The 18581-nt window shown below is 43.0% G+C and overlaps 1 protein-coding gene across 1 annotated transcript in view; it reads left to right on the forward strand.

Annotated features, from left to right (window-relative positions):
- LOC122808569 (alanine--tRNA ligase, cytoplasmic-like) overlaps window positions 1-18581 on the forward strand; it is a 190747-nt gene that overhangs the window by 145900 nt on the left and 26266 nt on the right. Inside the window, exon 4 of the mRNA XM_044079525.1 lies at window positions 7030-7175. Coding sequence (XP_043935460.1) covers window positions 7030-7175 — 146 coding nt within the window. The remainder of the gene's footprint in view (window positions 1-7029; window positions 7176-18581) is intronic.

An 18581-nucleotide genomic window follows, 5' to 3' on the forward strand; every position in this document is an offset into this window, starting at 1 on the left:
CTTTGTCAAGAGGCTCTGAGTATGGCAGTGGTCAACGTCCTCCCAAGGTTTTCTGATAGCAACGCACATCCTGGGGAAATCAGTGTGATAACAGACAAACTCAGCAGGGCAATTCTAATGCCTCACGAGTGGTCCCTGAAACAAGAAGTGGCGGAAATGATTTTCCAAAAATGGGGCCAGCCTTGCTGCGATCTTTTTGCCACATCCATGAATACAAAATGCAGCAACTACTTTGCCCTAATCCCCCCTCCGGGGGAATTCCCAAAGGATGCACTTGTACACTATTGGCCCCTGGGTCTCCTCTCCACCTTCAACCCTTTCCATTGATGCCCAAAGTTCTTCAGAAAGCCTGTATGTTGGGAAGGACATTAATCCTGATAGCCCCTTACTGGCCTCGACAGATTTTGTTCCCCTTCCTATGACCTCATCTTCAGGAAGAGCCATGGGTTCTGGACCCAGTTCCAGATCTCCTGTTCCATTCATCAGGAACTCTTCATCCATCCCTTCAGACCCTGAAGTTTACTGCTTGGCTGCTCTAGTTCCAAACCTAGTCAGGCTACAAAACCTTTCATCCACAGCACAACACATCCTGATTTTCTTCTCACAAGACATTTTACCAGAAGATTATACCTCAGCAAATGGAAAAGATTTTCAGTCTGGGCACTACAGAATCACATTGATCATTATTCAGCACCTATATCTTCCATCCTAGAGTTCTTGATGAAACTGTTTGAGGGGGCAGCTTCAGCTACTATTTGAGTACAACTAGAAGCAATCTCAAATTTCCACTTTGGGAATGAAGGTCCAAATGTTATGACCCATAGACTATCAAAGGCTTTTCTGAGAGGCACTTATCTTTTCAGGCCTCTGCTACCACCATGGAACTTACACCTGGCACTATCAAGATTAATTCTTCCTCCCTTTGAGCCGTCAGCATCATGTGATTTAAAGTTCTTAACATGGAAGACCATTTTCCTAGTGGCAGTTACATCGGCTAGGAGAGTTTCAGAGTTACAAGCCTTATCTATAATAACCACCATATTTGTTGTTCCACAATGACAGGGTGTCACTCCGAACCCCAACCTTTCTACCAAAAGTATGCTCAGATTCTAATTTGAACCATTCTATAGATTTGCCAGTTTTCTTTCCCAAGTATGACAATAAGGCAGAATATATGCTTCACCAACTTGATGTTCATAGGCAGTTGTGTTTCTATCTACACAGGACAAAAGAATTCAGGAAAACTGACCAACTATTTGCATCCTTTTCAGAATGCAAAAAAGGCATGCCTGTAGCAAAAACTACTCTATCAAGGTGGCTGTCGGACTGCATTTCGTTCACTTTTAACTCTGTAAATAAACAGCTACCAGACAAGCTAAAAGCTCATTCTGTTGGAGCTTTTTCTACCTCCTCTGCATTTCATGCTAAACTACTAATAACTACCTGGACAAGACCTCATACCTTTATCACTCATTACAAAGTAGATTTGGCCTCTAGGGACAGGGTCTGCTTTGGGTCCACTGTTCTGTAGAATATACTCCCTTGAGCCACCCAAGAAAAATGATGCTAGGGACGCTGTCCCATCAGTAAAGAATGAAGGCGAGATAGGACAACTTCACATAAAGAAGTTGTGTACCTACCATAACGTTTCATGTGAGTTGTCCTTCTCGCCTTCATTCTTACATCCCACCCTCCTAACCCCCTTCCTTTGGCTGTCGGAGGAAAGAGAGGTCACAATTTGGCACCTAATGTTTTTTGACCCTTTTCTCTTAGCTTGCCAGCTTACAATAATTCCTTATTTCTCTATGCAAGTATATTTGATTACGTACTAGTTTTTTTTCTAGATCAGCAAACAAGATCTAAGAAATGCCTTGCAGCATCATGGGATAGGAATGAGCCATGAGCTAGCTGAAGACCTCCAGCTTTAGTAAATGGCTGTCAGAACTGAGGATTGGTTCCAAACCCATCAGTGAAGAATGAAGGCGAGATGGACAACTCGCATGGAACATTATAGTAGGTACATAACTTCTTTTTATATGCATTACAGACTGCCTGCAAGCTAAGTCAACAAAAGTACAGTCTTTATCGGACACTTTTTCTTGGTTTCACAAATGTGACCGATGCTTTGTAGTTTTCCATTTATCCACAAATTTCAGTATAGCTGTTCTTTTATTGATCATCTCAATTTCCAATCACCTGACTCTGGTTCAAGTCCAGGGAACTCCTAATTATTTTAGTCCACTCCTGTTGTTTTAAGAATTAGACCACTCTTTTTTTTTTTTTTCTGTTTCTCAAGTATTTTGCTTTGGAACCCTGGAAAGATTTTGTTTACTATCAAAATGTGGAACGACACTTACGCAAAACTGGGATGATCAAATGCATGTTTTCCAGTTTCTGAAAAGCCGATCCGGAAATGTTCAAATCCTCATTAGCGAATGGTTGTGTGCATTTGCTAATATGGTGTCAACGTTCTGAAAACAGGTCGCACTACAGTGGGGATTGGGAAATTTACCCTTTTACTCACTGTAGTGTAATCTCAGAGTTGGAATGCATAATATGCAGGGGGTGTAGGGGGGTTCAGGGGGGCTTAGCCCCCTGAAAAACATTACCATTAATATGGAATTTTGACATTGGAACATCTGGCATTTGACTATTGATTCCGTGGTTACCATTTCCAACATTTTGGTAATTCCGTATTACCAAATTCAGATAATGAATTTGATCAGAAAATTGTTTTGGTTTTCCACATTTTGATAGTCAGACGAAAGATTTCCCTGGCAAAGTCCGTCTGCAGTTTTATTGTCTGAAGGATGAGAAACACTTTCTGTTGGACAGACTTTAGTTCCTCCTTAGCCTGTTCTGCATCAACAGTTGTCTTTGATCCTCCAAGTGAAAATAATCGAAATACTTCTAGATATAGCAGCTTGAATCTCCAACTGCCTTTCGACACTCCTTGAGTGCTGGGATAAACTTGCTTCTCTCCAGTCTAGTGTACAGTGCATAATCACATTCCACAAACAGCCTAGTCTCCAATTTTTAATACTTTTCCTTTCTGTCATAGTTTTGTCAGGTTCAACTCTCTACTGGTATAATTGCATCTTTACAAATATAAGTCATGGACAGGTTTAGAGCATACATGGGATGAGCCCTTTCAATTAAATTCTGCAGTGGAACACCAGTTCAATTGCTTATCTGTACTTTCATAAAATTAATGCAGTCTGTCCCTTCCAGTTTCTCTGGTACAGTAGAAAGTCTCAGATTTTAAATGCTGGCTGACTTCTAGCTCTCCAATTTTTTGAAGCAGCTCTTCATGAGAAGCCTTGTATTTAGCTAGCCTTTTCTTCCTTCCAGCCTCTGATTTTTACAATTTTCAGTTTAAATCTAAATTGCTAGTTAAAGTTTATTCTATTTTTTCCAGTCTTTATTTATTTGAGTTGATATATTCTTTTAGTATTTTATTTATTTTGCACTCCCTGGAGTTGATTGCTTTTGGTGAACAGTTGCAGGATTCTCTCCAGACAGAGTTTTCTCTTTTTGGTTAATTTTCTCCCACGTTCCTCAAATTTTTTCTTTGCTGCCATCCAGGCAATGTAATTACTGGCTAGTGACAGAATTTTACCCAAGTAATGGTTTCTAAAATTAAGCTGTTGTTAACTGTGCAGCCATCTTGGAAGTTCCCGTATACTAGAACAAACTGCTCCTTTCTTGAGAAGGATACAAGAGCATCAGTCCAACAGAACTTAAGATCTCATTTAATATCTTTTGGGGAGGGTAATTTTACTCACATTGAGCATACTTCTTAGAACATGGATTGTGCCTTTTTCTGCCCTGTCTGTACCAATCAATTTGTCTACAATTTCATATGTGAGGGTAATAAAACTGGTGGTTGTGTGTGTTTGGGGGGGGGGGGGGTCCATGGAAGTGCAGTGCCCCCGCAGGTTCTTTGAAATGGGTTTGCTGTTCAGTCAGACAGGTAAGTGGTATACCTTCTTCAGCAAGGAAAGGGGTTGGGTTGTAGTTGCATTCTGTACACACCTGTGTAGTTTGTCAGCTGCATCCTCTTTTGCCATTGTGCTGTTGTGCCCCCCCCCGCCAAGTTTTTGTTGTAGTGAGAGCTTGCTTTTTTTTTTCTAGGATTGGCTGCTACTAGGGCTTGCTGTAGAATGTCTTGTTAAAGGCATGGTATGACCCTCTTCTGTTGGCTTTAGGCTAAGTAGCTGTGACTGTGACTCCAGTATTTTGGCCTTTTGTGATCATAGTGTTCTACAGGGCCCTGATATTTTGGTCTTAGTTACAGTTTAGTCTTTTAGCCAATTCCACCTTTTTAATTTACTGGTGGGGAGTCGGCCCACTGTCCTTAATGGTGTATCTTTAATGTTTGATATGTATTTTTCTATACATTATCAGTGTATTTATGAAGTGAGCCATCTTGAAAGTTCAGGAATACCTACCTGGCGTGTCCCTGTGAGTGGGTTGACCCACCAGCCAACATTGCTGTCAGAGTAAGGCCAATGCATGCTGTGTCAGTTGGTGTCACTGGAGCTGCTTAGGTTTCATTGTCTTCTGATTTGCAGGAAGATGTTTACTAGAGGCTGTGGTATGCAGGGTATCCAACATATGCTGATGTATTCAATATGTAATATCACTCTGTCATTACCTGTGCCTGTGGCCATATCTTGAGCTTCTGAGAGAAAATGCTTAATTGAATCGGTGATTGAAAGGATGAGCACAGCCAAAGAAGAAAAACAGCACAAACCCATCTGTATTTAGACATGAACTTGTAAAAGTTCCACTCTGTGTAAACCTGCTCTCATTGGGCAGAGCATCATACTTCATCTCAGCCTGAAGCCAGTCTTGTCTACCCATCTGTATTTAGACATGAACTTATAAAAGTTCCACTCTGTGTAAACCTGCTCTCATTGGGCAGAGCATCATACTTCATCTCAGCCTGAAGCCAGTCTTGTCTACCCATCTGTATTTAGACATGAACTTGTAAAAGTTCCACTCTGTGTAAACCTGCTCTCATTGGGCAGAGCATCATACTTCATCTCAGCCTGAAGCCGGTCTAGTCTTGTGCTTGCTCAAGTCTGCTGTAGGTATCTTAGAGGCATCTAACTTTCTATCAGTAATGTGTGGGAAAATAAAAGTATTTTCTTACAAGCAGTGGAAAAACAGTTGGTCAGTTTCTGCTTTTCAATAGTTAATGTTAGTTTTCTGTTTTTTTTAAGCTTTTGTTTGAAGCAGGCTTGTTTTTATCTCTGAGTTTGTGCTGCTACATCTTTCTTTTGTTTTGGGATATTGCACTAGCCCTTCACTAGTCACATTGTGGTATAACCTCATTTCTCAGAGCTGTGTGCTTAACTTTAAGCATGTTAATAAAGGACCTAGTTCATCTTTGGGGTCTAAGTATTATGACTGAGTGCTTGCCAGTTTTTGAGCTTGTAATCATGTGGCTGTCCCGGAAGACCCTTTTCTTAGCAGTAACATCATCCGTTGGTGCCTGTTTGCTATGCAGAGCCTAGTCTCAATAGGTTGGAGTTGCTTGAATTAATGCAACACTAATCTCTCTAGTTTATAATTTTGTTAACTCTCTGAACCTTGCTTCTATCTGGTCAAAGAGATGTGTAAAGCTGGAATTCCTTTTTAGTGATTTCATTATACAGAATGTTATTGTTTTCTTTCTGTAATCATTCTGGTCCATCCCTGTTGCAATGCTCTTTGTTTCAGACCATCTTCTGTATGACTAGTAATTTATTTGTGGTGTTCTTTTAACAGACACTAGCTTCTCTTTGTAAGTAGTTTCTCTTGTTGTGAGCATTACCTTTTAAAGGCAGCACAGCCTATCCTGAGGAATGTGTTAAACTAAGGCATATTCTTGGAGAGGCCAGAGGGAGAGGATGAAATTGAGTGGCAGAAGTCTGCTTGCCCATCCTGTGAAGGAGGGAGGCTCCATAGACTCACTGCAGCAAGCATAATACAAGCCTGGCAAGCACTGTTGCACAAGTTTGTGCTGCTTAGTCAGGTGACTGCACATGAAAGAAAGCATGCATGCACCCTCTGAGGGCAGCAGCTGTGGAGTTTGCAAGGCTGCTATAGAGGTTGTGCCCCATCTCCAATCTGTGGTAAGCAGTGTGGCACTGTACCTGTGTCCTCTATCTGCTGAGTGGCCTCAGACATGAGTTAGATTGAGCCGGAGGAGGGGGCAGGGTTAAGGTAGGACCAGTAGGTCTAGTGATTGAGGAGAGGAGCTGGTGGCAGCTAATAGTCAGCTGTGGGGAGCAAACAAAAAAATAAATAAACTATGGCATGTTCTGATTAGCAGACTACAGCATAATGGTAGTGGAGTACCTGTGGATAAAGCCTGCAGGTGGCCTAAGTTAGATGTTGTACAGTTTCAGGCTCATCTTCTCAAGGATGGTTTGAGCACACCAGTTAAGCATCCATATATGTGTATGTGTGTATTTTATAGGTGAAGTACACAATTGCTAGTTTCCAAACTACAAGCTTAAGCTATAAATCTTTCAGTAGATTGAGTATCTCCACCTTACTGGTATAGAAATGTTACTTTTTTGCAGTTGTCATTTTTGTCACTCAAATCCAAAAACAGTTTAAGTTGGTCTTTCTCTCCGATGCAGAGAAGGTAAGTTGTTTGTTTCAGCTTTTTTTTGGCATTTTGTGATAACTTTTGTGAACATAACTTTTTTGCATGTTAACTTACTATACGTGGAATAACAGGTACCTTGTGGTACGTGTATGATATCCTCTTCTCTGTGGGAGAATTTATATACTGTTTTGTGATATCTTGATGGTGTCCTTTGTAAAGGTAATCCTCACAAGGTAGGCATTCTTCTTTTTGTACTTGGACTGAAGTCTTCCTCTTGAGTTCTTTGAGAGACTGGAGTTCAATTGATTAGATCGGAGTGTGATTATCCTTACTATCTGCGTTTCTACTCATTCAGTTCACTCGCTTTAGTGTTTTTTTTTTTTTTTTTTTTTTTAATAATTATGTATTTATTTATATTTTTGCAGTCTCTTGCTTGTAAACTGGCCCTTGATCTGCTGACGAAGGAGTTTTGCATTCCTCTGGAAAGACTGTATGTTACATATTTTGGTGGGAACAAAGAGGCTGGCCTTGAACCAGACACTGAATGCAGACAGATATGGCTCGACTTAGGGTAAGCATCCTTATTATTGTCGTAAAATAATTGAGAGAGCAAGCATGCCCTCTTTATGTTTTTACTTTATGCCACAGTTTGTGGTGATATCTAAACCTAAGTATGAAGGATTAGCAAGATAAGGTAATTGTGTCATATTTTCATTAATTAAAAAAAAAAAGAAATGCAGTGACTTAGTGTGACAGTGCCTTCTGTGGAAGGTTGGGCGCCGGGCTGGCAACTCGACACTAAAACTCCACTGCCAATCATGAGCGGACAGGTGATCCGCTGTGGTGACCCCTAATCGGGAAAAGCCAAAAGAAGAAGTGACTTAGTGTGACAGAAAACAGACCATCCTGATTGCCTTGTGCATGACATTGGGTAAGTTCAACAGAGTTTATGGTGCAAGACAGTGAAGCATTTTTCATAAAATGACCATATATTTTTTGCTCTGACAGTTGAGCAGTCTGGTTTCCTGTTGTCCTACTGCCCCCTCCAGACGAGCACACTACTCTGTCACCATGTTGTGGTGTTATTCCTTTCCAGTGGGATAGTAGTGGTTTGGCAACTTGCAGGCAGAATAGTTGCATCCCATTTGGACTGTCTGCAGCTGTCAGTTTATTTCCCCTCTAACTCCTTTGACTTGTTCATGTGTTTTTAAATAAGCAGTTTTATGCAGGTACTAACTCTTGACAGCTGTGCACCCTCACTGTTTTCCTACAATATCTTGCCTTCTTGCATGTTCAACTAATAATTTGTGCACTCGAGACACCTTCTCTTCACCAGAGAGGAAGAAAATCTTATCCTCTCTTTCTGACCCCCTTTCCATGATTGGTTTGTTAACCATTCAGTCCAGTCACTTTTCTGCTGGCTCTTCAAGGGCTGGGGCAGATGTTCATCGTGTTTCACTGTTGCAGTCATTACTCTTGGGTTATCCTGCTGGCAGGCTACCCGTAGTTGGCCTGATTCCAAAGTCTAGGTCCGGTGTCGGTTGCTGTCGCCTCTTCCCTGACGTCAGTGTGCCAGGAGTATAAAAGAAGCAGCCGACGCCATTTTCTTCAGTTTTTCTTGCCGCGCGGTGCCCGAAGCAAAAGCAGTTTGCAAGTGCCGGTTGGCCGACTCCTGAGATTTTCTAATCAGAATTTCAGATCCGAAGTCTTCATTAAAGCGAAGTACCCCATTGGGGAAACTTTTTTCTTGCTCCAGACCGATGTCAGAAAAAGTTAACAATTGTATTTCTTGTGGGAAACAAATACCTCATAGGGATTTCCACTCTTACTGTATTCCTTGCCTAGGCCCTGATCACAAAGTTGCTAGTTGTCAGTTTTGTGCTAGATTTAACCAACGCACTATCAAGCCTCGGTTTGATTTTGCTTTCCATTACTTTGGCTGAAGATTTAACTATATAATGCCGTCGGATCAGCCGACTACCGCAGTTTACAAAAAAACGCAAGGACAAGGAAAAGGATAGGCATCCGAGGTCCAAAACAGATGACAAAGCCTCTTCTAGGCCAGTCGCCGGTTCTCAGTGAGGCGCTTTCGCAGCCCCTGGCTCCCGCTACCACAGAGCCACAGGCCGCTTCCGACTCCCACGTGGACCCGACTGGGCCTCTGGATACTCAAGGTATTGGATCCTCTGAAATCAATCCCTCAGATGGGTCCGGAGCCGCTGAGCAGGCATCTGCTTCTGAGGGTGTCTTCAGATCTACACAGCTATACATTAAGCCATCCTCGGCTTCTAAGACAAAGACTCAAGCAGCATTAAAGTCAAAGAAACAAGTACAGCATTCTCCTACTCAGACCACCATGCCCAAGAAACAAATGCTCAAAATGGCCGAAGACCTAATTACTTTGATCAGGGGTACCTATCCCCCTCCTGATAAGAGGCCTAGGCAAGAGACAGAGTATGATTCTTCTGATCAGGTTTCCATTTCTTCTGATTCCTCTTCTGAACAAGATTACTCCATGCTTCCCTATGAGGATTCTGATGCTGAAGAATCCATTCCTTCAGCCTCTCCTCCTAAGGATTATTCTTTTTGGGAAACCTTACATACCATGAGGGAACGTTTCCACTGGGAGAGCCAAGATTATTCTGAATCTAAGAAAACACTCGGAGACTTTCTGCTTCTTCCTCAGCACATACCCCTTGCTATTCCACCTGTACTAGACATTGTGGACGATGTATTCTGAGTCCAGCCTGTCCCCAGACTGTCACCCCCCTGCACCTGCTAAGCCAGACAGATATTACAGGGTTCCAGATTCTCATAAATTCCTGTATAAAAAACTCCACTGCTGACCCAGAAACTATATCTCAAGGTCCCAAGGGGGTTAAAGCTTCTACTGCAAAAAACCCTGTCCCCTCTGATAGGGATTCCAGGGCTCTAGACAGATGGGGGGGGGGGAGTCTACACTTCTGCTACCCTGGCTGTAAGGGCCTTAAATTGTCAGTTTTGTATGCTTAAATATCAGCAATATTTAATGTCACAGCTAAAACAGGAAATGTTGACAAATACTGCATGTTCAGAAAACAAGGAATTACAGGATTTATTGCATGCAGCTGAACAAGTGGGAAAGCATACTTTATAATGTGGTTATGATTCACTGGAGGCCTCCTGCAGGGCTGCTGTTTCAGGTTCTATTATTAGAAGGCATGCTTGGTTAAAGGAACAAAGTCTGCCTGATCATGTTAAAGCAAAATTATTAGATGCATCATTACAGCATGATACTTTGTTTGGTACTAAAGCAGAAGTAGTATTGAAAAAAATGGAGGATAAAGCAAAATCCATGCAGACAGTCAAGGATTTCTTACAGGTACAACCGCCCAGATTTAGCAGAAACTGGCCTTCAAAAAATTGGTCCTTTCCAGTGTCAGACAACAAAGAGGCAGATTCAGGCGTCCCGGTGGCAGAGGTCAGTCCCAAGGCTCATACAGGCCTAAACAATGGGGTGCTACTACCTCCAAAAGCAGAGAAGACAAATCACAACCATGCAGGAAACAGTCCCAGTGACTTTCCTCTACCAAATCCAAGCACTTCTCTTTTAGCAGGCCCCTTAGGGGGAAAACTAGCACTTTTTTATTCAAATTGGCAAAGGATTACCCAAGACAAATGGGTCCTGAACGTAGTGTCCCAAGGCTACAGGTTCCATTTCCGCACTCTACCAAGGTCGAAAGGTATGCCAGACCTGCCACACAATCAATGGGCAGAGGCACAAAAACAAATTACAGCCCTCATGGATATGAGGGTCATTCAGCAAGTACCGCAACAAGAACGGGGGCAAGGATTTTACTCCAGACGCTTTCTAGTACCCAGAAAGGACCAAACCTGGAGACCAATACTGGACCTGTCTATACTAAATACATTTCTGGAAGTTCCAAAATTCAAGATGTTGACTCTACAGCAGCTACTGCCCATGCTGGGCAACAAGGCTTGGCTCGTAACCTTAGACCTAAAAGAGGCATACCTGCATGTCCCAATTGGACAATCTTGCAGAAGATACCTCAGATTCATAGCTGGCTCAATGCATTACCAATTCTTTGCACTGCCCTTTGGCTTATCTACTGTGCCCAGGGTCTTCACAAAATGCCTGGCACCAGTAATTGTGTTTTGCAGACAAAAAGGAATTCAGATATATCCCTACCTGGACGACTGCCTAATTCAAGCAGAGAACAAAGACATTCTTCTAAAGCATCTGGCATTTGTAAAGAGACTACTAAGTGGCCTAGGGTACACAGTAAACGAAAAGAAATCAAAACTAGTGCCCTCAAGAGATAATATTCCTGGGTGCAAGCATAAACACAACTACTCAGATGGCTTATCTCGAGCCAGACAAACAAAAGCAACTGACTACTTACTGCAAGAAATTGGCAACAAAAAAACACTTATCTGCAAGGAAAATCCTGCAGGCCTTGGGTTTCATGGCATCCTGCATTCTACTAATTCCATATGCCAAACTGCATATGAGGAAACTACAATGGTATCTAAAAAGTGTTTGGACTCAACATTGCCACAGCCTGGAGACAGTAATTGCACTCATTCTCTGCCTGCAACAGGAGTTTCGATGGTGGGCAAAAACCTCTCACCACAACCAGGGTCTGCCATTCAGGTTACCCACAGCCAGACACTGACAATGGATGCATCAGGCTTTACCAGAAAAGCTCATCCAGACTCTGCTACACTTTGCTGTGAAGGAAAGGTTAGTTTGCTGTTATTTTTTGTATTACTGTATTGCCTTTCTATATTTTGAATACTGTAGTTTGTTTTCTTTACCTTGTGTTTTGCTTTCATTCTGTTTTAACAGCATATTAAAACTTCAAAAGAGACCACAGCTCTCTCTGTTCTGAGTCAGGCAGAATTTTTTCCCGCCCTCCCACCCATTTAAGTTGTCTTGTTAAATACCACTGTCTTTCTAGTTGCCCGCCTCTTATGTTAATCTGACCATATATCTCATTTCCCTCGACTTTCACTGGCTTATGTGAGTAATCACAAAATCATCATTTTTGAAATCCCACCCCTTCAATTATTTAAATTTATTGGCCATCCTACAGTATTTCATAGTACCAAAATACAAAAGTGACCACCCCTTTCAATCCGTCTTGCTGTTTTAAAAATAGTAACTCTCCACTAAACCTTAACTTTTTAAACAGGTAAAACTCAAGTTACCTACTTTCACATCTAACTTCTCTAGTGCACACTGCAGAGTGCATTCTTTTCAATCTTATCTTTAAGCATCCCTGTGACTAGCACTTTCTCTAATACCTGCTGGAAAGCACTAGGAAGCCTTAAACTCATACAAACACTGAACTCTCCTTGTTAACAAGGAGAAATTAATATTAGGCACTAAACAGCCTATAATTGCAAAGTACCTTGCTAAGGAAACAGCTCCTATACTTTACAAAAAAAAAAAGCCCCAAACCAGGCATGTCCAAGGGTCAGCTTCCAGTGATTTCTCCTGTCCACCTGGTGAATCTGGGCATACTGGGGCAATGCAGCAATTGTCTCATGTACACTGACAACCCTCTCCTCCTACCACCCAACACTACAACCTGTAAGAGATGCACTTACATAGCCAAAATGGAAGCAAAGCTCTCTCCACCCAAGATTGTGCTAAACAGTCAAGAGGAGAAGGTTAACACCCACACTACACCTCAAGCAACACATAGCCCTTCTAAACCCGCACCACCAACACCCACATATAGCAACACTAAATCCACATATGCAGAGGCCCTTAACTGTAACCTGCCCAAGCAACAAAGACCTCTGAAGCTGAAACGCAAACAAACACCAATCACAACCAATGTGTCACATAGTTCACAACACCAGTGTGCCACCCAGCAACAGCCCTAAGGCAAGACAATGTACCTAACACTTTAGTCATAGGTGACTCTATAGTCCGGCACACTGATGTCCCTCTCACCAGGTTGAATAAGGAGAAAATTACAGTCAGCTGCCTGTCGGGTGCCAGGATCCACCACATAACGCATGCACTCAAGTCACTCCACAACAAGTACAAATATGACTCTGTCATTGTCCATGTTGGAGTGAATGACTTGAGACGTACCACCCTGGACTACATGAAAAGAGACATGGAAGAGCTCTCGGATCATGTGGCCCAGGCAGGTATGACCCTAGCCCTGAGTAGCATCCTGCCTTCGCCCAGAATGATACCACAATATAAGGATAAAATGATTGACTTCAACAATTGGCTAAGCTTATGGTGTCATTCAAAGGGGATCCAGTATCTGTCTGCCTAGGATGACATGATTGACAAACCACGATGCTTTGCCAGAAATGGTCTGCACCTGTCGCCCCTGGGATTCAGGTTACTGGCTAAGGCTCTTGCCACCCCTATAGTGCCTTTTTTAGGCAAACTTCAAAGGACAAAACCACCACCGTAACAGGTACAAGCATGCAAAATCTGAAGGTAATGCTACTCAATGCTAGAAGTCTAAACCTCAAAATGCACTCTTTCGAGGCACTCCTAAAAGTGGAGAACATCGATATCTGTGCAGTAACTGAGACCTGGTTCAAGGCTCCAGAGAGCACCCCTGCAATACCAGGCTACAACTCTTACCACACTTTTCGGCCACCAAACCAGGACCGAAACACTGAAGGTGGAGGAGTGTCAATATTCACCAAGGATATTCACACCACCAGGCTAGTTGGCCAACACAATGTGTCTGAAATTCTCCAAGTGCAACTAACACTAGGTAAGACTGCAATCCAAATTGTAGCTTGCTACAGATCCCCCACCATACCCCAAGATTCTCACTACACCTTTCTAAACATACTGGAAAATATTAAGATAGAACCAAACACCCTAATACTGGGTGATTTTAACTACCCTGCCATTAACTGGGAAAACTACTCATGTCCCAACACCTTTGCGCAACGGTTCTTGGAATTCATAAATTCCAACGCCCTGGATCAACTAATCCATAGTCCCACCAGGGGCTCCAATATCCTAGACCTGGTCATTACCAACATGGGAAATCAATGCTCCATACCTATGGTCACCCCCTCGTTAGTCAGGTCTGACCATAAGCTAATCACCCTTAACATCCACATCCCACCCCCAACCCCCAGTAAACAAACCACCATAAAAAACTTCTCCAAGGCCAACTTCATGCTACTCAAGTCAGAAGTGACAAACTTCATGACACTCATGCAGATGGGACCTGAAAGTTCAACTGCTGAATCCTACACTAAGGCACTGTATGAGCACATCCACTCATGCATGAATCGTGCCATCCCAAATAGAACCAAAATGCTCTCATCCAAAAAAAGGAAGCCAATCTGGTGGTCTCCTGCCATAAACAAACTTTACAACAAAAGGAAGAAACTTTTGCAGAAAAGAGGAAAATCCCAGGATGCAAAAAACTCCCTTACTAGCCTCACTAAGAAACTGAGATGCCTCATAAAATCCTCCAAAGCTAGTTACGAAAATAAAATTGCCAAAGATTCCAAAGACAACCACAAAGCATTCTATAACTATGTCAAGAATCTAAATGGCAATGCTCAGATCTGCTCTGAGCTAAAACAGAATGGCATTAAATATACTGATCCGAAGGATATTGCCAATATCCTGGCAGATCGATTCAGTGCCAACTTCACCCCCCTCACCCCTAAATGGCCCATCTCAATACTGGAAGATTGCCAAATTCCAGTAATAACGGCCACACAGGTACAAAACGCACTCTCTAAAGCCAAGAATACAGCATCCATGGGACCAGATGACATCCCGGGCTGTGTACTACATGAACTACAATATGAACTGGCACCTCACCTAAGTGTCATGTTTAATCATAGCCTCACCTCAGGTTTCGTGCCCACTGAGTGGCAGCGCTACAGTTATCCCAATCTACAAGGGGATCCACCTTGGATCCCGGAAACTACCGTCCCATCAGTCTGACAAGCCTTATCTGCAAGGCCATGAGCGTATTATCATGGAACTTATAAACAAAGACATTGGCAACCTTCAAACACTGGACCCCACCCAGTTTGGGTTTGTGAAGGGCCGATCTTGTCTCCTGAACCTGATTGACTTCTTTGAATCAGTCTCCAGAGCCATGGACAAGGGTAAGGTGGTCCACACAGCCTATCTAGACCTTGCCAAGGCCTTTGACACCATCCCCCACTCTGGAATCATAGATAAACTTACTAAGTTGGGCATTAATCCCTATGTCACCCACTGGGTTGCTAAATGGCTTACTGATAGAACCCACACTGTAAAAGTAGCCGACTCTAAATCCAGCTCCAGACAAGTGACAAGCGGAGTACCTCAGGATTCAGTCCTGGGGCCGCTCTTGTTTGGCATCTACTTCTCTGAAGTACAGGTCAACACTAAGGGACTCTGGCTAACAAAGTTTGCAGATGACTGCAAACTGGGAGCCATTATTGAATCCCCAAATGATGTGGATACTCTACAAAAGGGCTTTATAGAAACAGATGCTTGGTGCCAGAGCCATGGGCTCAAGCTCAGTGCCAAGAAATGTATTGTTATCCCCTTTGGGAAAAAACATGTATCCATGAATTACCATATAAGTGGCAGTACACTAAACACAGAAAGTGTGATAAGAGACTTAGGGACACAGGTGGACAGTGGTCTCACCTTCGATAACCACATCACCACAACAGTCAGGAAGTCCTCCTATGTGGCACACCTCATCACGAAGGGATTTTCATCCAGAAAAAAGGAGGTCATTGTCCTACTGTACTCATCCCTCATTAGACCCATTATAGAATACAACGCCCCATTTGGTATGTACCTCTCAAGACATCTGCAACAACTGGAAAGGCCTCAGAAATACCTCGCTAAAAGAATCACAGGCCTAAAGCAGATGCCCTACGCTGACCGCCTTAAAAAACTCCAGCTGTACTCTGTCGCATATCGTCTGCTCAGAGGCGATCTCTGCTTAACATACAAGGCCATGTCAAACCCAGAGCTGTTGGACATGCTACACTTAAAGAAATCCCAATCTCTCAGAGCTACACGCTCCAGGGATCTAAACCTTGTCATCACAATAAACAAAACATGCTGGAGGGATAGGTTCCTGACCCAGAGACTCCCCAGACTCTGGAATAGATTGTCCATACGTGCCACGCAGAGTGCCTCTTTGGACCTCTTCAAGAGGAACCTTGACGATTGGATGGAAGAAAGGAAATTCATCCCAGGGATCACGTCAGTCGCCCTGCTAGACAGGGGTCCAGGAAAGTAAATAATGTGGGAAGAAATAGCCAGGGAATTGTTATGGCTAGGCTTGTATAGGCCCTAGGGCTGATAGCCTAGTACCAACCTATGAACTATGCCTGGGGGGCCCATATGGCAGGAAAATGTATTCAGGGCACATGGCCTGCAAACCAAATGCATCTTCACATCAATCAAAAAGAGATGCTAGCTGTTCAAAATGCCCTGACAGCTTTCAAGGACCTGCTTCATCCAGGACAGCTACTAATAACGACAGACAACACTACGGTCATGTGTTACGTAAACAAGCAGGGAGGTACACATTCCTACCCCCTCTGCAGACAAGCAATGACCTTATGGGACACGGCATTGGCTTTTCAAGTTCACCTGCAAACACAATTCCTGCCAGGAAAAACAAATACTCTGGCAGACGAACTAAGCAGAAACCTCATGGATCCCCACAAATGGAAACTGGATCCACAAGTATTCAACATGATAAGAAGGAAATGGGGACGCCCAAACATAGATCTATTTGCCTCCTCTCACAACTGCCAATTGCAAAGATTTTGCACAAGGATTTATCACAAGCAAGCATGGAAAGTGGGCGCCTTATCCTTCAGCTGGAAAAATCTAACAGTATATGCTTTCCCCCCTTTGCCTCTCCTTCCCAGGGTACTCCTAAAGGTCAGACAAGAGAAGCCAAACATGATACTGATTGCACCAGACTGGCCACGCCAGCACTGGTACCCAATTCTGAAGAGCTTGTCTCAAGGTTCAGCATGGATATTGCCTCAAACTTCTCAATTGCTGACCCAACAAAACAGTCAGATCCTGCACAGCCAACTCAGGACCTTAAAACTGGCAGCATGGCAGATACAGTAACCATTCAGAGCACTCCAGTTACAAAAGCTGTTATGGACGTTATCTTGGAGGCCAGAAGGCCCAGTACCAGAAAATCTTATGCAGAAATATGGAATAGATTCTCTGCTTGGAACCAAGAACAAGGCATAGACACGTGTGTACCAAATATCCCTCAGATTTTACAATACCTAACTGAGATGCTAAGGCCTTTCTCATCTATTAAGATTCATGCCTCTGCCATTTCAGCCCATTACAGTACAGAACCACCAATCTTTTCTCATCCTTTACTAAAGCAGTACCTCAGAGGAGCCAAAAACATTAGGCCTCCAAGGAGCGCACCAATTCCGGCCTGGGACCTCAATTATGTTTTGGAAAAACTTACACTGCCTCCCTTCGAGCCAGCATCAACAGCAGATATAAAATTCTTATTGTGGAAAACAGCTCTGCTCCTAGCAATAACCTCTGTAAGACGAGTTTCAGAGCTACAAGCACTCATGGCTGTGGAACCTTTCATCATTTTCCATCCAGATAGGGTTTCCCTGAGGACAAACCCTACTTTTATGCCTAAAGTGGTGTCCAGTGTGGCCCTTAAACAAACCATTCACTTGCCAACCTTTAATCCTAATCCACAGAACAAGGGTGAGAAAATACTGCATTCTTTGGACATACACAGACAGCTAAGATTCTACTGGGACAGAACTAAAGTTTTCAGAAAGACTGAGCAACTTTTAGTGTCATATGCTGCAGGTTCACAGGGAAAGGCTATCTCAAAACAGACTATCTCTAAGTGGATAGGCCATTGCATCCGTTTCTGTTATTTACAACATGGCAAATCAGTGCCTAAGGACATTAGGCCTCATTCCACCAGAGCAGCAGCCACTTCAGCAGCCTTCCTCAGAGGAGTACCAACCAAAGATATCTTAGAGGCTGCAACTTGGAGTTCAGTGCACACCTTCACCAAGCACTACCACTTAACTCTTTACTCTAAGTCCAGAGCAGGCTTTGCCACTGCAGTTCTGCAGGGCCTCATTGCCTCTCCTAACCCTGTTTAGACCTGCCACCCTATCTCAGCTTTGGGATTCTACCCAAGAGTAATGACTGCAACAGTGAAACACTATGAACATAGTACAGTTGTGTACCTACCATAAATGTAGATGTTCGAGTGTATTCACTGTTGCAGTCCAGGTTACCCACCTACCATCCCCCTTTCCTTGGTGGGACTTATCTACACTCCTCTCTCCTGTACTACCTTTTTGGTGTATTTGCTTGTAGATGAAGGACATGTTAGTTTTGTGAATGTATTTATATTGGTATTTCCTTTCAGCCCTCCAATTTAGGGGCACCTGATATCTGGGGCAAGAAAAACTGAAGAAAATGGCGTCGGCTGCTTCTTTCGTCAGGGAAGAGGTGACAGCAACCGACGCCAGACCTAGACTTTGGAATCGGGCCGATTACGGGTAGCCTGCCAGCAGGATAACCCAAGAGTAATGACTGCAACAGTGAATACACTCTAACGTCTACATTTAGGGTAGGTACACAACTGTACTTTACTTGTATCCTGATCACTTGCATCATTGTTGGGGTTCCAGCTTGTATTGCTGAATTGCTGGCATCCATTAAGTGTATTACTTGATGCTCTTGAATTAACATTTTGATTTGGCAGACTACTAAAACATGGTGGTTAAAATTTAGTACCATAACCATTCTTTCATGCCTGTGCTTGACCTGCTAATGTTTTATAGATGTCACTGTGGAAGTTTTTACCAGATGAAAATAAAGGGTTCTTTTGCTGTTTGGATTGCTCTACTGATCACACTTTTTTAATGAATTGCTGCCCAATTGCTGGCATCCATTAAAAGTGTATTACTTGACTGAATTAAC

This window comes from Protopterus annectens, chromosome 8.part0, assembly GCF_019279795.1.
Source record: "Protopterus annectens isolate FY-2018-M chromosome 8.part0, PAN1.0, whole genome shotgun sequence".
Taxonomy (NCBI): domain Eukaryota; kingdom Metazoa; phylum Chordata; order Ceratodontiformes; family Protopteridae; genus Protopterus; species Protopterus annectens.